This window comes from Motacilla alba, chromosome 22 (genome assembly GCF_015832195.1).
Source record: "Motacilla alba alba isolate MOTALB_02 chromosome 22, Motacilla_alba_V1.0_pri, whole genome shotgun sequence".
Taxonomy (NCBI): Eukaryota; Metazoa; Chordata; class Aves; order Passeriformes; family Motacillidae; genus Motacilla; species Motacilla alba.
In genome coordinates, this window is record NC_052037.1 from 2,090,696 (window position 1) to 2,113,086 (window position 22,391).

The 22,391-nt window shown below is 52.3% G+C and overlaps 1 protein-coding gene across 1 annotated transcript in view; it reads right to left on the bottom strand.

Annotated features, from left to right (window-relative positions):
* Window positions 1-22,391, bottom strand: part of ANTXR1 (ANTXR cell adhesion molecule 1) — a 51,128-nt gene that overhangs the window by 22,132 nt on the left and 6,605 nt on the right. The window contains exons 4-13 of the mRNA XM_038160270.1: window positions 20,820-20,901; window positions 19,808-19,841; window positions 18,966-19,045; window positions 16,701-16,769; window positions 14,768-14,848; window positions 11,465-11,525; window positions 8,945-9,043; window positions 4,946-5,015; window positions 4,519-4,597; window positions 3,692-3,787 (exon numbers count right to left, since the gene is read on the bottom strand). Of these exons, the coding sequence (XP_038016198.1) occupies window positions 3,692-3,787; window positions 4,519-4,597; window positions 4,946-5,015; window positions 8,945-9,043; window positions 11,465-11,525; window positions 14,768-14,848; window positions 16,701-16,769; window positions 18,966-19,045; window positions 19,808-19,841; window positions 20,820-20,901 (751 nt within the window). The remainder of the gene's footprint in view (window positions 1-3,691; window positions 3,788-4,518; window positions 4,598-4,945; window positions 5,016-8,944; window positions 9,044-11,464; window positions 11,526-14,767; window positions 14,849-16,700; window positions 16,770-18,965; window positions 19,046-19,807; window positions 19,842-20,819; window positions 20,902-22,391) is intronic.

The following is a 22,391-nucleotide window of genomic DNA, read 5'->3' on the forward strand; positions in this document are numbered from 1 at the left end:
TTCTCCGTCCAGCTTTTTTCTTTTCAGAACTTCTGGTCAGCTGCAGCACAGAGAGCCAAACAGATTGCTGGGTTCTTCCAAGCTTACTTCCAGAAAACAGCTTTAAAGTTAAAAACTGCTGTTAGATGCTCAAATACCAGCACCTCATTTATCTGCCAGCCACGCCCCTGCATTTAAAATCACTGCAGTATGAAACTGAGCGAGGTGGGGCAGATTTTGTGGGCAAATAACCCAGCCCAGCCCCTCAGGCCACCCTGGATGGCTGCAGGAGGGAGGCAAAGGCTCGCACCTGGAGGAGGTGGGATGGATGAGCCCCATCCCAGCAAAGGGGAGACCATCCCCGTGAGGGGAGACCATCCCGGTGAGGGGAGACCATCCCAGTGAGGGGAGACCATCCCAGACCATCCTGGTGAGGGGAGACCATCCTGGTGAGGGGAGACCATCCCAGCAAAGGGGAGACCATCCCAGTGAGGGGAGACCATCCCAGTGAGGGGAGACCATCCCAGACCATCCCAGCAAGGGGAGACCATCCCGGTGAGGGGAGACCATCCCAGCAGAGCCAAGCCTTCCAGCTAGCACATTAATTGTGCCTTCTCTGTACATCCCAACACTTGAGGCAGCTCCATCCCAAGCCAAGCTAACAACGTGTCTCCTTCAGCCAGTTTTGGAGGTTTATTATCTCTCTGGCTTACACGGAAAGCTGTGTGATTTATATCACCATTAAACCTGAGGCTCACACTGGCCTCCTGCCCAGGACAGTTCCACCCCTGGGCAGCTGAGCAGCCTCCTGCACACACGGTCCCTGCTGTGCGTGTCTGCACTGCTCCAGGCTGAGCTGGGCTCAGGAAGGAGGAGGGATGGCAAGACAAGCAGGGCCTGGGGCAGCCAGGAGCTGGGATCTGCTGGGATCTGCTGGGATCTGCTGAGCTCAGGAAAGGTGGGGTCAGTGGTGGAGGTGTCTGTGTATTCTCATTTCCTTCTTGCCATCCTTCTTGTCATGAAGTGCTGGGGAGTTCAGCACAGCAGAATTGCTCCTTTGTTTTCTGTTATTAATTAATGAGCCTCCTACAACCTTTGGAGAGGTTCCTCCTGCCTCCCATGCTTTTGTAATATCCTCCACAGGTATCCAGGGGAATTCTGCCCGTGCTGGTACATCAGGCACAGCAAAGAGTGATTATTGTTCTGATCTACTGAGCAACAATTGCCTCTACTGTAAAGCGAGCGGTGAATTCCAGACTTCATCCCAGAATCCCTCTGAGACCAATAAACTTGGATGCATTTGGAAACAGCATTCCTTCGTGGACGGGTGCCAAGGAGATACTGGGCTCCAGATAAACCTCCAGAGTGAGTCTGTTGACTCCAGTCCATTTACTCCAGGGATGAAGCTGGCTCAGTGTCTTTCCTGAAGAACTGCTGGATGGTAATGACTCCTATTCAATTAAAAAGCACGCCAAGAGGAATTTCAGGGTTTAGAAATGTGCTCGTCGCTCAGAAACAGATTTATACTTGGTAAGGGAAGAGCTTGTTGTGTTTTTTTTTCCTTTTTCCCCTGACACATCCCCAATTATCTCGGAGACGTCCCCGGGCTGGAATCCACGGCGATGTCTCCAGGTCTGCGGTTCGGTTTATTCGAGGTTGGAGCTCTGGGCTGTTGTGCAAGGCAGTTCCTCTGCCCTCAGTTCACTCCTGACAGCCCTGCGTTCCTCCCCGTGCCACTTGCAGACCAGCCAGAGCCCTGCTGGGCTCCCTTTCCCCATCCCTGACGGGCTGGGCTCTCCTCCAGGGGTTTATCTTTGATTTTGGGGTGAGCAGAGCACAGTGAAGCATCCTGGCTGCTGATCCTCTGCCAAACACACCGGATGCCCTCCCGGAGAGGTGGAACAGATTTCCTACAGGCTCTTGGAATAAAATCTTTCCAAGAGCTACAGGGAAGTGTTTGACTACACTGGAAAAATCTCGGTGAGACAGTCCCCACTTGCAGACCTTGCTAGGAGGGAACGTGGGAGGTGAAGGAGGAGAGTGAGGAGAAGCTTTTATCTGCAGCAAACGGTTTAAGTGGAGGATTTAAATCTGGAAAATATTAAGCTTTTAAAGTTTCATGCGGACCAGAGACTCCCTCTCTCTGCTGCACCCTCCTTGCTTATCTGGGCTATTTCTCACACTCAGGCTGTTCCATGAGCACTGTCCTCACATGATTCCACTGCAGCAGAGCCATGGTGCCCTCAATGACAGCTCCACATCCCCTCCACGCCCTGCTGCTTTCATTGATGCCTTTTTCTCACCAGCTTCATCTTTCTGCTTCACGAAACCTTAAACCAGCAGCATGGCTGAGAGCATTCTCCCTCCATGCCCCCAGTCCCAGACCCCAGTCTGCACAGGGCACATCTCCACTGACTTCCATGCAGACGTGCCAACAAAAAGCTGGCCCAGCTCCCCTGGGAACGTGCCATCTAATTTAGAAAAATAACTCTGAGCAACCTACCACGCTGCTAATCCTCTGGCCGATTTTAGAACCAGGTTTTTTTTTTTTTTTTATTGTTCTGAAAGTCCAAATAAATATTTTTTCCATTCTGGTTTTCATCCTGGGACGGAGGTGCCAAACTACTGTGAAGAGAAGCGTTTTATCCCCATTTTCAGCCAGGAACAGAAATAGGCAGCTGAGATTTTTCCCTGCAAGATTTCCACCCTTGCTCTGGGTAACACATCCCAACACAGAGTGGCTCCTGCAGTGTGTGGCTGCAAAGCTCTCTGCCCTGCACTGCAGGTTTGCTGCAACATGCTGCAAATTTACAGCCCTGGGTCTGGGATTTAAAACCAGGAATAATGATGGTGACCCAGAAACTGGGGCCAGTCTGGGCAGCCCTAAAAGCAGCTTCGGGAAGGTGACACCCAGCCAGCCACAAACCCAGGCTCCAATCCCGCTGCCATTTGTGTGCCCCTAATTCTTGATCTGTATTTGCAGCACAGACAAGATCCAAATCAAGAGTGGAGCTGCCCTGCATGGTGAGCTCCAGAGAAATGAGGCCTCACCCCGATCCTTGCTGGGAAAGGCAGAGCCAGGGCTCAGCAGGGATGCTCAGGGTGGGACAGACCCACAGCAGTCACGGGAGACGAGAGCTCATCTCCAGTCCTGTGGTTTCCTTCTTGCCACCCTTCTCCCCTGTTCTTCCTCCTGATTTCTCTCTGCCCTTTCAAAGCTCTGACTCTGTGACCGTGCTGCTGAACTTTTGGGAAAGGGCCTGCAGGAAAGACAGCGCTCAGGGAAGCCCAGTCAGACTCCCACTGCCACTGTGACATTCAAAGTGCTTTTCAGACACGGTGATCCAGGAAACACAGCTCATCTTGCAAACATCTGCACACCTAGCAACGTCTTCTCCTTGCACCTGAGGCAGAACCAGGACTCTAGGGTGGCTGCCCTTCTACAGAGCCCTCCAGCCTGGTTAGAAAATCACACCAGGTGTGGCAAGGAATACATTTCTGCAAACTATTTCCATTTTGTGACGAAAACACAAGGCTGAAAGGCTCCTGACAAGGTTTGGGTGTTGGCAACATGGCTGGGCAGATGAAACAGGAGCCCAAAGCAGAGCCAGCAGCGGCAGAAACCCTGGGATCAGTCCTGTGGAACACTCTGCCTCCTCCCCCTCATTTCCTCCTGAAATGCTGCTTGGGGCTGGTGATTTGTGCCACTTACCACGGTGCAGCAGAGGGGCCAGAACCACCAGAGCAGAGCCAAGGCCAGCAGGAGGAAGAGGATCAGCAAGGCAATGGCCAGGATGGTCCCGTCGGACTGGAGGAGAACACAGAGAGCACAGAGTGTGACACCCGTGACACCCCGACACCTCTGTCACCTGTGACACCCCTGGCACCTGGAGACAGGACATCATAACCTAAAGCTGGAATTGGACAATTAACTCCAATGTGCAAATGGAGCAGAACTTGTAAAAGTGACAGACCTGGTGACGCGTCGTGCATTTTGTGACCATTTTGGTTCATTTGGGTTCATTTTGGGACCATTTTGGTTCATCCTGGGTTCATTTTGGGACCATTTTGGTTCATTTGGGTTCATTTTGGGACCATTTTGGCTCATCCTGGGTTCATTTTGGGACCATTTTGGTTCATCTTGGGTTCATTTTGGGGCCATTTTGGTTCATCTTGGGTCCATTTTGGAACCATTTTGGTTCATCTTGGGTGCAGCCCTGGCTGGGCTCTTGTGCTGCCCAAGGAGATCCTTTCAGTAAATCCCTGCTTTATTCTGTGGCTCTGCTCTAGCTCAGCCTCCCCAAGGCATCACCTGTCCCAGCACAGACCTGGAGCCTGAGGTGCTCACTGAAGGCTCGGCCACATTGTGGGACACAAGACACCTGAAATGTCACACTGCCACACGTTCAAACTCCCCTTTGAGGGGGGCCACGTCCTTCACAGCAGGCAGGGCCAGCCTGGCAGCCCTGCTGCTGCTGGGACACACAGCTGGTGTTCAATGCCAGCACCCCCAGGAGCATTTCAGGAACCACAACTTACACAGTGCGTGCTGGAGATGATGACAGAGCTGGAGATGAAGCTCAGCCCATCGTTCATGCTCACTTGGAGAGCTGCTTCCCTGGAAAAAAAAACCAGAAACAAGTCAGGGCAGCTCCTGCCCAGCCCTCCGTGTGATGCCCTGGGTGCTCAGAAATCCTCTTGTACAGATAATTCCCACTGCTCCCTGTGCCCCAGAGCACAGCTGGTACTGAGCACGAGAGGAGGGCAGCTTGGGATCCAAATTAGAGAAAAAGAGAGCTCAGGGAGGAGACCCAGCCCCATCTCCCCATGGGCAGGGTGTTCAGCTGGCACTGAGCACGAGAGGAGGGCAGCTTGGGATCCAAATTAGAGAAAAAGAGAGCTCAGGGAGGAGACCCAGCCCCATCTCCCCACGGGCAGGGTGAATACTGGGGCAGCAAAAACCTACATGCCAACTTCCCTGAGCACAGGCGCTGGGCACAGCAGGTAGGTGTCCTCCACCACGAAAGGCTTCTCATCTGGAGAGGGGAAAGAAGGGATTAGTGCCAAATCGCTCCCACGGGCCTCGAAGAGCAAGCTTAAATATGGTTTTCCTTGCCACGGGCACAGAAATGAGATGGGGGATGAGGAGCTGCCTCGGGTGTGAGCCACAGCAGGGCTGAAGGTGTGGAGCTCCCTGGAAGGTCAGAGGACAGAATGAATCTGGGCAGGAGGAGAGAACGATTCTGTGCAGGAGGACAGGGTCACTCTGGACAGGAGGACAGGGTCACTTGGGACAGGAGGACAGGACAGGGTCACTCTGGACAGGAGGACAGGTGCAGCTACAACGGAGATATCCAAGTCAGAGTATCTGTACCTTAGGGTATCTGTACATTGGGATTTCTGTACTTTAGGATATCTGTACTTTGGGATATCTGTACATTAGTTTATCTGTACATTACAGAAGTTAGGATATCCGTACTTTGGGATATCTGTACTTTGGGATATCTGTACATTACAGAAGTTAGGATATCTGTACATTAGAATATCTGTACTTTAGGATATCTGTACATTACAGAAGTTAGGATATCTGTACTTTGGGATATCTGTAATTTGGGATATCTGTACATTACAGAAGTTAGGATATCTGTACTTTAGGATATCTGTACATGATGGAAAATGTTGCATTTTAAGGCAGAAGCATCTGAACCTCAGTTCAGCCTTCCAGCCTGCATTACACTGCTCTCAAAAGGGATGACAGGAGCTACCCAGAGGCTGAGGAGCAGGAGCACTGAGTGATATTCTGCTCTGCAGACTCGAGTCAGAGCTCTGTGCCACCTCTGTGACACTGGGGGACCCCAGGAGCTGCCCAGCCCATTTTCCAGCTGTCTGGCTGAGCTGTGCTGGCACATCTTCTCCCACAGGGCTGTCCTCACCCAGATTTATGAGCATATCATGAACTCCCATGGATTTATCACGTTGTCTCAGCGCACACACGCCAAGAAAATGAAGATCAGTGCCTTGTTTTCTCCTTTGCTGAGCAGAGGAGGCCAAAGGCTGCTCTGTGCCAGCATCCACAAAACAAAAGCTGCTCCATCCTGCAAGGCCTTTTACTCAGCTCTCCTTGGGTTTTTGTTTCTCTTTCTCTCCCTGCCCACTGCCATCAGTCCAAGCCTCTCTGGAAGGTTTATCAGCCCTGGCTGAGCTCCAGGCTGGCTGCAGGCACAGATCAGATTGTTTGGAGAATGTTTTGTGTTTCACCACAAAAATGAGCCGTGCTCTAAACAAAGGAGCATCCATTTGGTTTGCATAACTCAGCCCATCTGACTCCTGCCTGAAAACTCACCCAGGGACAGCAAACAAAACAACACTTCTCCTCTCCTGCTCTGCTGCAGGACTCATTTCTGCATCCCAGAGAGGGGCCTGCTGTAGAAACCCCCCCAGAGGACCCAAACTGGCCAGTCCTGGGACCTGAGCAGCGTGCAGGAGGGTCGAACCTCCCAAAAAAACCCCATCTGGGCTCTGTGGGTGCCCTTCCAAGCAGGGACCTGACACTGCTCAGGCTCCTGCAATTCTATCCTCGGTGCTCCTGCACCTGAGCAGCTCAGTGTAGCCTGGAAAATCCATTATTCCCAGCAAGAGGGAATCATTCCTCGTGCCATTAGCAGGGTGGAACCTTCTGGCAAGGCAGGACTTGGAATATTTCCTAACCATAATAATGAAAGTTTCAATGTATGCAGGATGCTTTATGAGCAAGCCTCAAAAAAAAAATAAAAATAGAGTAAGCCTCAAAAAAAAAAACAACCCCAAAACCCCTCCCCCACAAATAACAACAAAACCAAACAAACTGAAGAGGAAAAAGGAAGAGGAAAGAGGAAAAAGGAAGAGGAAAAAGGAAGAGGAAAAGGGAAGAGGAAAAGGGAAGAGGAAAAGGGAAGAGGAAAAAGGAAGAGGAAAAAGGAAGAGGAAAAAGGAAGAGGAAAAAGGAAGAGGAAAAAGGAAAGGCAGCAGAAAATGAAAAAGATTCACTGGAGGGTTACAGGGATCTGATCAGGCAGGGAACTCAGAGAGTGGAACTGCAAACAAAGCATTCCTGTGCTGAGAGTGGCAGGGCTGCAGGAGAGCACAGAGGGCACCCCAGGAAAGCACAGTGCTGCCAGCAGAGAGGGAAGATGGGGAAGGGGAGCAGTCAGTCAGGCTTTTAAATCAGGAGACAGTCTTCAGGAGACATTGGCTGGGGATGCAGCCCCCCACACCCCAGTGCTGGCTCCTGCCCCGTCCTGCTCCAAGCCTGCCCAAGCACAGCCAGGCCCCTTTGTGCCAAGGGTGGGCACCAGGGAGGGCAGCAGCCCCAGCCCAGCTCTGCTGTGCCTCTCATCCCCATTCAGCTTCCAGAGCCCGGGCCAGGGCTCAGCCTCTCTGCCCACAGCTGTCTGCGCTGGCTCCTGCACATCTGGGCACACTCAGACATTTCAGCACACAGCCGCTGCCCTGGAGAGCCACTTTTAACCCCGTGCAGGCTGAACCCAATCCTCCAGCTCCTGCTGCTGGCAGGCACGCCCTGCTGCTGCTGAACATGCCTCTGACTGCAGCCCCGCTCGGCCAAATATCCCTCATGCTTTCTACAGATGTTCCCTTTTTTTTTATCCCATAGCTCTGAACATTATGAGTCGCTGCTCCCTTCACCTGCCCCTCTTCCCTGCCAATAATCCCAATAAAACCCCATTAGCTCATGCCTCAACCTCAGCACGTCCCAGCCCTGCTCACTGCGTCTCATCTGGGATAATTTAGGGTTTCAGGAACTGTTGGCTTAGTGTTATCTTTAAAAAGACCTCCCTCCCTGCTGCAACCAGAGGCACAGAGGTTTGAAGCAAACAAAGACAGCTGAGCTTTCCAACCTCCATCAGGTTTCCATAAAGTCCTGGTTCAGTTCTCTCAGGGAGAGGGTTTGAGTTGTGTCACCCCAGATGAGCCAAAACACCTCCCTAATTCTCTGCCCCACCTACCAAGGAACTACTAAATGAAAGGAAAAATTATCTATCACAATTGCCCTTGGAATGCACTGCTATGAGAGCAAGGAGAAATTCCTGACAGGATCCACTTCCACATTTATTTCTATTCTATTTCCAGCCTGGCCTCAGCAAACTCCCCCTGCTCCAAAGAACAAGTTACCCAGGTGCTCAAAACACACCCAGCCTTGAGAGCCCCGCTTCTCAGAGCTAATTAACCCAGTGCTATTAAATTAATGATGCATTTATCTGACACTGAGCAGGGCCAGCACTGCCTCCAAAGCAACCAGGAATTTTCTGAGCAAATCCCAGGTTAGGAAGCCCCTGCCCAGCAGAGCTGCAGTGGCAGGGCACTGAGCACCCCAAAACACAGGTGAGGAGAACCACACCTGACCCACCTGTGAGCACCCCAAAACACAGGGGAGGGGAGAACCACACCTGATCCCCTGTTCCCAGCACCCCAAATTTCAGGGGAAGAGAGAACCACACCTGATCCACCTGCTCCCAGCTCTGAGGGATGCTCTGAGCACCCCAAATTTGAGGTGAGGGGAGAACCACACCTGATCCCCCTGCTCCAGCCCAGCCAGGGATGCTCTGAGCACCCCAAATTTCAGGTGAGGAGAGAACCACACCTGATCCCCCTGCTCCAGTCCAGCCAGGGATGCTCTGAGCACCCCAAATTTCAGGTGAGGAGAGAACCACACTGGTCCCTGCTCCAGCCCAGCCAGGGATGCTCTGAGCACCCCAAATTTCAGGTGAGGAGAGAACCACACTGGTCCCTGCTCCAGCCCAGCCAGGGATGCTCCTTGGAGCCATCTCCCTTCCTTGCAGCCCCTCCTGCCCCCGGCACAGTGACAGCTGCTCATCCCCAGGCTCTGCTCTCGCAGCCCAGGCGTTTGAGGGTGCAGGGGCAGCGAGGGGAGCAGGGGGGAGGCAGGAGAAGCTGAAGGGCTCCTTACTGAGGGTGAGCGTGTCGTTGATCCTGAAGCTGCAGAGCACCCGGTCCACGTTGCGGGCGTGGCGAAAGCCGTTCCCCCTCACCACCACCTGGAAGGACTCTGCCAAAACAGCCAGGGGGTTATGGGGATGCACAGAGTCAGGGATGGGCACTGGGGGGTTTTCAGCTGCTAAAAGTGGCTGCTGCACCGCTTAAAACATGTTGGGAATGCAACTTGTGCTCTCCCCCATGCCTGAGAGGAATGAGGGGTTCGTCCCCATGGACAGGCTGTGGGAGAGAAAACCAGCCCTGGGAGGTGAAAGGAACAATGGGAAGGATCCCACTGATTGGGGAGTGGAAAAAGATATTTGCTTTTTATAAAAAGATAAATGAAATTGGGCATTAAAGATGAAAGAAACCACGGGAAGGATTCCGCTGATGGGTGAGTGGAAGAAGATATTTGTTTTTTATAAAAAGATGATTTGTTTTTATAAAAATAAAAATGAAATTGGGCATTAAAGATGAAAGAAACCACGGGAAGGATTCCGCTGATGGGTGAGTGGAAGAAGATATTTGCTTTTACGAATAAACTTTAGGTTTGTTGAGAAATGAAATTGGACATGAAAGATGAAAGAAACGATGGGGAAAAACACCTAGATTCCATAAGAATTAAAAATTAAAAGGGAGGGTTGTACATTAGAGGGAAATCTCTGGTTATCAGGTGTTCTGGGAAGTCTGAACCTCTCAAGTGCCTCAATGGGGAAACAGAGAGGGAAATTGGGATAAAAAGGAGGCTGAGTCCTCCAAAAATCTGAGAGACCCCAGGGGAATGCCCCACGGCCTCTTCCTGTATTGGAATAAAGTAAAAGGACTCCTCTGTCTCCTTTTGGACACAAACCTCTGGTGTTTGTGGATTAATTTTCCTGACATGCCCAATTCCAAACTTGGAATTTTGGAAGCAGGGAGGAATTCAGCACAGGCACACTTGGACTGGCCTGCAGTGGGAGCACAAAGCTTCCAGGACACCGAGCTGTGCCCTCCCCAGTGTCCATTTCAATAGCAGGAAGCTTTGGGTGAAGAAAGGCAAAAAAACCCTTCTAGTGAGAGGCAATTTGGAGAAGTTGGAGGGCTCCTTTCCCAGGTAGCTGCAAAGGAAGAGGCACCCACAGCTCCTGTGGCTCTCTGGAGAGCTCATCCCCCCTTCAGGAATGGGATCTGGACACAAAATTGTCCAAGGCAAGCCAGGAATAACCCCAGAGCACCAGGGACAGCACCCTGGATTTCAAACCCCCAGGAGCAGCAAGGAGCCTCCTTTTTGTGCAGGTTCAGCTCCCTGCCCTTGCATTTCACAGCTCCCATCTCCCCTCCTCTCCCCCGAGGGCCAGCACACTGTACTTGTCAGGAAAAGCAGATTTCTGGAATCTGGGCTCCCTTCCAGGCCCCACTGGTTGGCAGCCAAGCTGGAAATGCTCCCAGCACATGCAGGGAAGCTGCTGCAGGCCCTTTGTGTGCTGGGCACAGCTCTTGGGCAGGGCACAAGGGCTCTGTGCTGCTGAGCATCCCAGGGAAATCACCGAATCCTCCGGCTCTGGGGGGAAGAGGGCTCAAGCACAAGGAGCAGAAATCAGAGATATCAGCAGCACCTCTTGGGGCTGGAGTGTCAGCCCGGTGTCCCTGCGTGGCCAAATCCCCCGGGAGCTGCCACTTTGGAGTGGTGGCTGTGCTGAAATCCAGCCCGGCGGGGCAAGAGGGGCCTCGGGTGACACAGAGCCCTCCTTGCAAACAGGAAACAGAAAGGAAAAACCTGCCAGCATCCTCAGGGACGGGCACAGCACGGTGAACAGCCGGGGTGGCACAGCTGTGCCTGCAAACACGGATTTAAGGAGCTCGTGCTCGTGATTTGTGTGGCCGGTGGCACCTGCACCATCCCAGGGGGATTTAACTGCCCGCAGGCCAAGGGCAAGGCTGTGGGCCCGAACCTGGAGTCCTGAACCCAGGATCCAAACTGGATTGTCCAAGGATTGCTCCTCTTGTGAAGCCCTGGCCAAATTCTGAGGCAAACAGCTTTTATGAAGGCTCTGCATTTCCTCTCTGGGCACAGCTGCTCCTGCCCTGCCCTCCCACTCGGGGGGAATGGCAGTGACAGGATCAACGCCCTCAGAAAGTGCTAAAGATGGTTATAAATGATGGCTTTAAACCATCCGTGTGCTAGAAGCATCCTCATTTATCCCTTGAGCAAGTATGTAAATATCTTTTTGAGTGCATCTACTTCAAGCCCCCACAGCCAGGTGAGGCAGGCTGGTTTGACAGGAGAACATTTGTGCAAAACTTTGGAATTCAGGCCTTTTCTGTAAGGAAATCCCATTTGACATCACTTGGCAGAAGCGGGGCACTGCAAACTGCCCTGAGGTGAAAAAGAAATTCACCCCGAAATAAAGGTGAAACATTTAGCCCCTGGTCATTAGCGAATCTGGCACTCCCCAGCAATTAGGGATGGACTGAGAATTGTATTTCAGAGAGCCACGGCCTCGCTCACACTCACCCCCTGCACAGATGCTGGAGGGCTCTGCTGCCAGGATCTCTATGCAGGACTTCTTCAAAATCTGAAAGAGACAAAACGCGGAGTCCCTCAGCCGTGTTTCCGTGGAGACAGAGACGAGAAAACAAACCTTTAACCCAGCAGAGCACTCTGCATTGGTGGCACAGCTCCAGCTCCTGGCTTCCCACCCTAAACCACCCAGGGTGAGGGTGCCAGGGTGAGGGTGCCAGGGTGAGGGGTGCCAGGGTGAGGGGTGCCGGGCTCCCCCCTGTCCCAGGGCTTTGTGCCCCGCATTCTGCAGCAATTCTGAAATGATTGCTGATTATCTGCAGCCCCCCAGGCACTCACGGGGCTCTGGAGGCACTGCCCTCCCTGGGCAGCCCCAGCTTCCTCTCAAACACCTCCAGGTTAAGCTGAGCTGTTCAGCTCTGCCCCGGATCATCCCAGGAATTCCCACAGAGCCCCTCCAGCCCCACCGCAGGGGCTGGGATCTCTGTTTTAAGCTGATTCCTGTGAGCTCACCCCAGGGCATCCCCGAGGCTGCTCAGCCCAAAGCTCGGACAGTTCTCCCCTATTTAAGCCCGGCTTAACTGAGCAGAGTGTCTTTGGGAGGGCTGGCTCTGGCTTTAAGCATTTCTTGCAGTGATTTGCTTGGCTCAGGCTCGCCTCTCAGGGCAGAGGAGTAATTTATTATTTATTAATTATTATTTATTTTATTATTTATTATTTATTATTATTAATTATTATTTATTCCCTCATGCTGCAGCTCCCCAGGCTGTTCCCTGCCCTCAGAGCAGCCCCAGCTCCTCCTGCCCAGCCAGAGCTGAGCCTGAGCGAGCAAACTTCAGCCAAGCATCCTTTGGTGACTCAAATCCAGCATGAAAACTATTTTCCCAACTTTAAATTGAAACATCTGTAAGGAAAGAGCAGCAATACAATAAACCCTGTAAGGAAAAGAGAATTTTTTTTGTTGTTGTTGCTTTCTCCACAGTCACAGCTCCCTGCCTCAAATACCTAATTGCAAAAGCTACTCATAGAGCCAGGCTTTGCTTTTTTGAAACAGTTAGACAGAAGTTGGAAGTTTTAAAACATCTAGACAGAAGTTTTACTCAGAAAGCAGGGATGAAAGTACCCAGGGGCTGAAGGAGGCAGGGTGCTCTGGCTGGTGGCAGCCTGACAGGTGAGGAGAGAGGAGGTTGGCGGGAACAAGGTTTTACAGGAACTGTCAAGCAGAAAAAAAGAGAAAGTCAACAGCTGAGAATAGAACTGAGAAGAATTTAAACCAGAAGAATTTAAAATAGACAGAATAAGGAAAAAAACCGAGAGTGTAAAATGCAATCAGCATTTTTAAAATGAAGTAAAACCCCACATGGTTAAATTTGAGATTAATGACTTCTGCTGAGCTATTTGCAAACATTCCTGCTAGCTCAGAGGGGGGAAGAGCAGGTGTCTCAGCTGGATGATGCAGATCTCCCAGCCCAGCCTAATCCCTTTACACGACTATAAAATCTGCCTTTAAACACTTCCACGGTGCCAATTGCAATATTTATTTTGATTTAGATTAAGTTTCCAATGTTCCAAGCACACACCCTAACTTAAAGTGAACCCAATCCAAACCCACCTCCCCAGGTGAGTTTGAAAGCTCAGCCCTGGAGCTTTCCCTCCCCTGTGGCACAGCCTGCTCCAGCCTCTCTCCACGGGGCTCTGCATCCTTGCTGTGCTGCTCCTGCTCAGGAGCTGGAGGAAGGTTCCAGATCCCAGGGCCCTCTCACCATTAACCTTCCCCGTGACCACAGCTGCTCCCAGCTCAGGGGTGCTTTTGGCAAGGGGGAGGAAAGCAGGGAAGAGGGACCTGACTTTTCCAGCTGGAAGAGGAATCTAGAGATTGTTTGCAATCTCTGGAGTGATTAATGCCCTCCTTGCCATTCCTTTCACACACAAAACCACTTCCCTTCTCCCAGGCTACTGCAGGGACTCCTCTCCATCACTGCCCTTCCCTGTGAGCCTCCCCAGGCTGGGAAATCTTGCAGCACTCAGCTGGAGCAGCTCTGGACCGGCTGCCTGGAGGCTGAAAAGCTGCTCAGCACAACTGGAAGGGGAGGCAGAGCTGGGATTCATTAAAAACAGCTGCAAAGGGAATGCAGGGCTGGGGAGCAAACCGTTGCTTTGCTGCTGTTGTTGTGCTGCTTTCTGAAATGACAGGCAGCACCTGATGGTCCAAGAGAGCTCAGGCAGTGGATCCAGGCTCAGCCAGGGCCAGGAAAACCAACAAACCAGGATTGGGTTCCACGTCTGTGTGAGAGCACAGGGAAAGCTGAGCCTGGGCTGAGGGAAGGGTTTTGCTGGAATGGCATTGTCCAAACAGTGTGTAACTACTGTAAACACAGCAATCTGAGCCCCCCAGCTCCACACTGGAGCTTTCATCTGGGTTCTGTCACCCAAAATGAGAACACACAGGGCCCCAGAGGGATTTCCCATCCCTTGGAGCCAGGGGAAGCACCCAAACCAGCCCAGCCACTGGAGCTCTGCACCCAATCCCTGCAGGAAGTGCCAGGTGATGCTTTCAGCTTTGATTTTGTATTTGTCAAATACAACACAGCTCCTGTGCTGCTTCAGCGTGCGGGTCTGAGCCTCGTGTGCAGTGCTGTGAGCTCTCTCCACAGGGCAGGGACACAAAACAATTCCTTCTCTAGCTGGGGACCAGGGACAACCACCCAGACCTCAGGCCCAAGGACACAAACAATGTGAACTGAAGAGGGAAAAACAAGCAGGATGGGACTTGATGGGCCAAAGCTGGAATTGGACAATGAACTCCAATGTGCAAATGGAGCAGAACTTACAAAAGTGACAGACCTGGTGACTGTCCATTTTGGGACCATTTTGGTTCATCTTGGGTTCATTTTGGTTCATCTTGGGTCCATTTTGGGACCATTTTGGTTCATCTTGGGGCTATTTTGGGACCATTTTGGTTCATCTTGGGTCCATTTTGGGACCATTTTGGTTCATCTTGGGTGCAGCCCTGGCTGGGCTCTTGTGCTGCCTGAGGAGATCCTTTCAGTAAATCCCTGCTTTATTCAGTGGCTCTGCTCTAGCTCAGCCTCCCCAAGGCACCACAGGATCTGGGAATGGGAAACCTGGGCACCTGTTGACAAACTCCCCCTCAAAGCAGCATTTTAGCACAGACCAAGCTTGGCTCCCTCGGACTGAGTGATCCAGTGAATTATTTTCCAGCAGGCTCTGGTGAACACGGGAAAACCAAAGCTCAGGGTGACCCCAAGAGTGCAAGCACTGGGTGACAATACTCACAGAGTCTATGATGCCCTGCAGGGCCTCAAAGCCATCGTTGACAGGGAAGACGTGATCTCTGCTGTCAGCAATCCTGGCCAGCTGCCACAGGGGAGGAAACGGAACAGAAATGCAAAGGGTGAGATCAATTAGCCAGCAGGCAGCTAATTGAGACTTCTCCAGATTAACTCGCTTGCGGATAAAACCCTCAAATTCTCAGCTGCTCTCTCTGGATTGCCACTGTACTGTGGCTTATTAAGCAGCAAAATGTTTGTCTTGTTAGCATGATTGGCTTTCTAAAGCTCCATATCAGGGCTCAGAAAAGCCTTGGAGACAAGACAGAACATGGCTTTCACTGGTGCCCAGGGGCTAGTGATCTTTAGGGCAAAGGTGGAACCCAAGAAAGGTTGGACCCCATAATCATGGAGGCCTTTTCCAACCTTAACTCCTCCACAGTTCTCTGAAATGCTGCCACGGGCCTGATTCACCTCTCCTGTCAGGACAGATTTGATACTGGACCTGTGTTCAGCCACCAGAGAGGGGTCAGGGAGGCAGCAGGGGATGTTTTCAGAGTGGAGGCTGAAAGGTCCCAGAGGAGATTCAGAAACCTCTGTGATGATGAGGAGGAGGAGGAGCCTTCCTGAGGAGCTGGTGGCAGCCAGGACATCACCTGCCTGCAGCTTCAGCTGCCAGCAGCACGCCAAGGGTTAAGGCAGAGCTCCAAGCCCAGCTCAGCAGTGACGAGCTCCCCGTGCCTCTGCTGGAGCAGGCTCAGCTGGAGCGCTGCAGGGCCAAGGTTTGCTCCAGTAAATCTCCCCTGGCAGAGGTACCAGAGCCTCTCTGCAGCTTCCAGGAGAGAGCGGAGCAGGCAGAGGTTCCTCCCAAACCCCCAGGCTGGCCCTGGGCAGCTCCTGGCACCCAGAGCCACCCAGCAGGGCAGGGGAGCAGCTCCCCTGGATGTTCACAGCTCCCTCAGTTCATCCCCCACAGTCCTGATCCACTCTGGGATTTCAGGCACGGCCTTGTAATTCCAGTTCATTTTTTCACCATCTGAATGCCCTCAAGGAGCAGCTGGCTGGGGTCTGCTGCTCCAGGCCTGCTCTCTGTGCCATTTTTATTCCCTCTTTGCTTTCCCTGTGACTTGCTTTGGGTTACACCAGCCTCTGGGTTTGATTCAGGGGAGGTTGTTCTAAACCAAGTGTGGTTTACTCCTTTTCTGAAAGCTGAGAAACCTGGAAAACCCTTCCAGCCTCTGCTTGTGTGCAGTGGGGCTGTGCAAGTGCTCCACTCATGTCAGAAAAATGTCAGCTGTTACTGTGTGCAATAGAATTCATGCTGATATTCAAATGAGGAACTCAGACAAAGCCCTGTGAGATATTTCTCACCAAGGAAGCTGATTTCACAGCATGGCTTTGCACTGAAGCTGAAGGGTTTTATGGCAATGCTTCAGTTTTGTGGGGGAAAACATCCCCACATCTTCCTGCCTCCAGCTCAGGCCAGACTAGTTGCTGTTCCCCCTGTTCTCTCCTCTTTCAGCGAGAGCAGCTGGGGCAGATTCAGAGAGAAAGGGACCAAACCCAGCAGCCAGACCGGGACCAAACCCAGCAGCCAGACCGGGACCAAACCCAGGAGCCAGACCAGGACCAAACCCAGGAGCCAGACCAGGACCAAACCCAGGAGCCAGACCGGGACCAAACCCAGGAGCCAGACCGGGACCAAACCCAGGAGCCAGACCAGGACCAAACCCATCAGCCAGACCGGGACCAAACCCATCAGCCAGACCAGGACCAAACCCAGGAGCCAGACCGGGACCAAACCCAGGAGCCAGACTCAGCCACACCAGGTGCTCACTTCAGACAGGGACAGGAGGAGAGGAAAAGCCCTGGAGGAGCCCTGAGCAGGTAGCCAGGGCTGTGCCAGGCTGTGCCAGGCTGGGCCAGGGCTGGGCTCTCACCTGGGTCTCGTTGAAGTCCTTCACCCCCACGCAGTACACGGTGGCCCCCAGGTCCCGCGAGCGGTTGGCCTGCACAGGACAGGAGCACAGCAGGGTTACAACGGGCTGGGAACCCTTAAAATCACAGGGGCTGGGGAAGCTGCAGAGGGCAGGCTCAGAGGCAGCAGAACTGTGATCAGAGCTGAGCAGGAGCCACGAGATTGGGCAGCAGAAAAGTTCCGTGAGAAGTACAAAGTGAGGACAAAGAGAACAATGGTCTGTGCATTAATGCTCGGCCAGAATAACTCCCTCAGCTGCAGAAAAGTCTATCTAGTGAGATGTTAGGGAGTTCTGAGCTTAATAATGGAGCTCTGTGCATTGTGTTTGAAGGCTCACCAGCAGGTATTGTATTGGAAATAAGCAAGCATTGTTTTAACCAAAGGTACCTGTGCTTATAGTGCCTGGATGGAACTGCTGTCAGTGTGCTTTTGCTTGGTGTGATTGGGCAAAACACTTTTAAAGTGAGCTGTAACACTGAGTTCTGTGTCTGCTGCTGGGATGGGAGCTGCTGGCCTCTTCCCATTGTCACAGCCGTGTGATGAGGCTGATGCTGGGGATGAACAGCTCAAGAGGTGCTCCCCAGCAGTCCCACCCCACCTGTGATTTGTACACAGACCCCAGCCAGCAATGAGTGGTGCCCTGTGTGAGGCTTCCCCAGAGCCCCTGACCATAAATTCACCCTTTCTCTGTAGAATGAGCAAAGGGGGAGCTTAGCAGAAGAGCACTTGAAAAGTTTTCCTCCCCGATTGTGTAAAACCAGGTTTTATCCCCTGCTAGAGCTGCTGTTGTTAAATAAAGCAACTCCCAGGGTATTGGGGGGATTTTTAAACCTAATTAGTTCACCTTTCTAGCTCCCCCAGCTTCCCAAGAGACATCAGACAGGCTGAATCAATTTTCTTTTCCTCATTTAGGGCACATCCCAGTATAACAGTCACCTGAAATGCTTTTGTGTTCTGCTTCAGGCAGGTGCCTGACACCCAGAGGTGAGAGAGGCTCCATCCCCCCAGTGCTTCCACAGCATCCTGAACTGAAGGGAGAGCAGCCACAGGTTTGATTTTCCTGCTGCATCATTTAAATTGCATTTACTGTTGCTCCAAATGGCTGAGGATGCGTGCAGTAATTGAATTGCACCTCAGCAGAGCAAGAACACCTGCCCTGACTGAAAGCTCCTTCCCAGAGGAGGTGCCAGTGAGTCAGACTGAATGGGAAGACTGCAGCAATGCAAGTCCAACAGCAAAGAGCTTTTTGAGCAGAAAAACATCATCCCAGTTTTACTCTGGGAAGCTTCAGCCCAAACAACTGGAGCAACTCACAGAGCAAGGGCTGAGCTCAGGATCTCCTTCCACCAGCCATAAGTGTTCCTCCCCAAACCAAAACAAATATTACACTTCTGACCTTTCAACTTGTTCACTCACCTCTAGAAGCAAACTTGTTTTCCTTGTGGATTTTTTATTTCGGAAGGGAAATAAAGAGAGTTGAGCTGTAAGGAGGGGAGCTGGACGTTCAGGACGTTTGCTGGAGCAGTGTTGGTTTTACTCTACAAACCAATTCCTCTTGTTGTTATTGGATTTAATGCTGCACTTTGGACAGACTGAGAGGAAAAATTCTGTCCACAGCAAGCTCATGCAGAAATTCCCTCTGCCAAGTTTAGATCATCCTGGTTTGACTGACAAGTGCCAATTGTTCATCTCTGCAGGGAGGACGCCCAAGGAACATGCTGCAGCAAAGCCCTCAGTGCTCACCCCACTGTTCAACATTTTGCACAGTTCATTAATTTAATGAGGACGTTGGGAATGTGTGCTCGAACCTCAGAGAGATGTGTGGAAATGTCAGAGTGGCTGATCTGAAGGATTTTCTGATGTGGCAGAAGCCACCACCCTCTTTCTGCAGTCGTGACTTTGTGTGAGAGGAAAAAAAGTGAAAGTGAGAACATTCAGCACTTCCCAGAGCAATCCAGTAAACGCTGAAACTTTTCAGCTGTGAACAATTCCTTCTTCTGTGTTTATTTTTAACTGGAAGTTTTAACCCCTCTCCTTTCCCCGGGCAGCCTCAGCTGTGGTGAGTCAGAGGCTGCTGCTGTCAGTGGTTATCCTTTAGATTCCTGTCTGCAGAGCACCAACGTGGGCATTTCTCACTGGGGGGAAAGGTTTTTCTCATCTTCTGCATTCACAGCAGCAAGCCCAGACGTTCCCCTGTCTCCCTGACTACGAAGTGGAAGGCACTTACCTCCCTCTCAGAGTAGAAGAATAGATCCTCGTGGAGCTCTCCATCTGTCAGCGCAATGATGACACTGGCAGTTCTGTAACCTGAACACACACACCCCCTCAGTCCCTGCCTTTGCTCTGCTTGTTAAACCACCCCAGAAAACATCCTGCCCGTAGGGCATAGCCCTGGTGGTATTTCAGGCCAGGGAATGAGACTGCAGCCATCAAAAGCCCAGTAAAATCTGCTCCTAGCTAGCTCCTGGCTTCATTCCTGCTGTCAGTTCAGGAAATCAGAGGGGCTTTTTCAGCTTGTGACAAAAAGCTCAGCTGGGATTTAAACAAAGGTGGTGGGGAAAGGGCCTAAAATCTTCACAATTCCTGAGCAACATTTCAGGAGCATCATTAAACCTTTGCAGCCTTCCCTTCCCAACCAGAAAGTTTTAACATCAGTGACAGGGAAGGAAAGGACATTTCCCCAGTTGTCTGCACTTAGCGCTGGTTTTAATAATTGCTGGTTGAAAAAATCTTTTACCCAGCAGCTTCTTCACGTATTTGTGTTTCAGAAGGAAGAAGAAGTGGTTGCCTGAGCCCTCCAGAAAAAGCAAGGCACCAGTTTTGGTGAGGGTGGGCACCTGCAGCCAGCCTGGCTTCCCCCTTTTGGCCTGAAACACTTTAATTCCACTCCTCAAAGCTCCCCGTGTTCTTTTTCCCTCTCAGGAATACTTCCCTGAGTAGCAGCACATCCCTGCAAGAACAGGAGCCACCGCCACCCTTCCCACAGCAAAGCTGCATTTTAGAGCTGTTCAAATCATCAGGCAAAAAGAAAGAGGAAAAAGCATTCAGTGGATGGAGAAGGGCTCTCACCGTGAACGTTCTCGTAGTAGATCTGTTCGCTTGCCTGAAACCAGATCAGAAGATGGTCAGAGATCAGTCAACAACAGGGCCTCGTGAGCAACGTCTGGTGCGGCAGAAAGGGAGGGACAGTGGCACTGAGGGTGTCACATCTGCAGCTTGCAGCTCTGCTCACTGAGGGTGTCACATCTGCAGCTTGCAGCTCTGCTCACTGAGGGTGTCACATCTGCAGCTCGCTCACGAGCTCTGCTCCCTGGCTCACAGGGCAGGGCTCCTGCCCGGGGTTTGAGTGCGTTCCTGCCGGGTCCCATCACCAAACCAGCCCCAGAGCTGCCTCCCGCTGTGCTCCTCCCTGAAAACCCCATCCGCCTTCATCCCCGAGAAACACCCTAGGCAAACATTCCTAAACATCCCTCAACATCCGCGCTAGATATTCCCCAGCAGCTCCAGATCAACTGTTCCACCTGCAAATAAACCAACAGCTCTGCCAGGGCACCTGGGGCTCTGCTGTGGGTCCACATTTCAGTGATGGGGCAGCGCTTTCAGCAGCTCAAAGCCCTCCCAAACCCCCACGTGGGACAGAGGTGGGAGGGAGTGCAGGAGCTCAGCTTTAGAGAAACTCCTGAGCTTGTAAAATAATAAAAATATAATAATAATAATAATAATAAAATAAAAATAAAAATAAAAATAAAAATAAAAATAAAAATAAAAATAAAATAAACATGCCCAGAAGGAGAAGGCAATAAGGTCTGCAGTTACTTGGCCACCCCAGGTGTGAGCTGTGACCTCAGCCCAGGTGGGACTGACAGCTTCCCACCCCTGCTGGACCCAGAGCCACGGGGACTCGATGGCACTGCCTCCCCCTAAGCAGAAAAGGCAGAAATAAAGAGAATTACAGAGCTTGCAGCTCCAGCCCTGAGCCCTTGCCCTGCCCGTGCTGGGTCCCACTCAGCCCCCAGGGAATCACCAAGCAGCCCCAGTGCTGCACAGCCCCCGAGGAGCACACAGACCCTGCCCCAGTTACCCTCTCAAATCCTTCGTGCATGTACGTGTCCCCTCCTGGCAGCACCTTCTGCAGCTCCTCCAGGCCCTGGCGGATCTGCTCCCTGCAAGGAAGGCAGGCACTGTGAGACCAGGAGACAGCCACCAGGGTGTCCTGGCAGGGAAAGCCACCAGGGTGTCCTGGCTGGCACGGTTAGACCCAGGAGAAAGCCACCAGGGTGTCCTGGCTGGCACTGTGACACCCAGGAGAAAGCCACCAGGGTGTCCTGGCTGGCACTGTGACACCCAGGAGACAGCCACCAGGGTGTCCTGGCACCCAGCAGAGGTGGGTGAAGGACCCGGGGTGTCCTGACGTGCAGGGCACAGGGATTGGGAACAGGAGTAATTCACGGGGTGGGTGCCTCTCCAGGGATGTGGAACACAGAGTTGTGCTCCCAGTGCTCCCCGTGCCTGGGGGAAGGAAGCAGCACAGCAGCACCATCCCTGAGGGCAATATCCTCACATTTCATGCATTTCTTCCTAGATGAATATTCCCTGCTCAAACCTCGGCAGCTGACTGGCACCTGGCTCCCTTTCCTCACACCTTTGCTGACCTGAGCGAGCAAACCTCATCAAGGAGCTGCAGAGGATGGCACAGACCACCCTGGCACCTCCCGTTTCTGCAGAGCTGCATCTCCAGCCCCTGGTTCAGCTGACTGGCAGCCTGCAGCCTCTCACTGTGACTGGGGTGGGTGTTTTAGCTCTTCCCAGGAGTGCCAGGCACAGCGGCAGAGCAGTGAGGGGTGGGCAGGGATTTGTTGCTCCCCTGAGTGGCAGACACCAAGCTCTGGAAGCCAGGCACAGGCCAGGAGTCCTCAATGCAGGATAAAAGCCTGCAGGGGGTGGGGTGGACCTGAGCAAACCGCTCAAACCTGAGGGCAGGGCCACACAGGTGTGCCAGGAGTCCCTTTTTAACCCCTCCAGACAGGCCGGGTGGGGTGGTCACGCACTCAGAGCTCACACTCAGAGCCTGAGTGCAGCAGGGCACTGGCACTGCTCAGTCTGCACAGCAGAAGCTCCTGGGGAGCAAAGACTGCCTTTGCCTGAAGCATCAAACTTCCAAAAACCCTTTCTGGACCTGGGAGATCCCAGATCAGTTAGACACTCTCATAAGGTTCCTCCTCTCAGGCCAAACCAGGGCTGGGTGTAAAATGGAGCATTCCCTGTGCTCAAAACTATTTCAGAGAGGTTAATACTGAAATTTTAAAGTGTGCAGCAAAAGTCATTAAGGTTTGTCAGTCCAGACCCGTTAGAGGCTCAGCGTTTTCCCAAAAGGAATCTCAAATTCAGTGCTGAGACACCCCACAGAGGCAGGGAAGCTCTCCCAGGTGAGGGAGGCCAGCACAGCCCTTGTTTGCCAGTGCCCAGCAGAACCCAGCTGGCTCTGAAAGCAGCTCCAAGCACCATCCTGCTCCAGGCAGCATTTCTGGGACAGCTGGGTAAATATGGAACACGTTCCCCCCCGGGGAACACTTCAGCCTCACAGCTCAGAGCCTGAGCAGAAAGGAGATCCCTGCAGAGGGGTTTGCTCCCGGGCTGGGACAGCAAGAGGCAG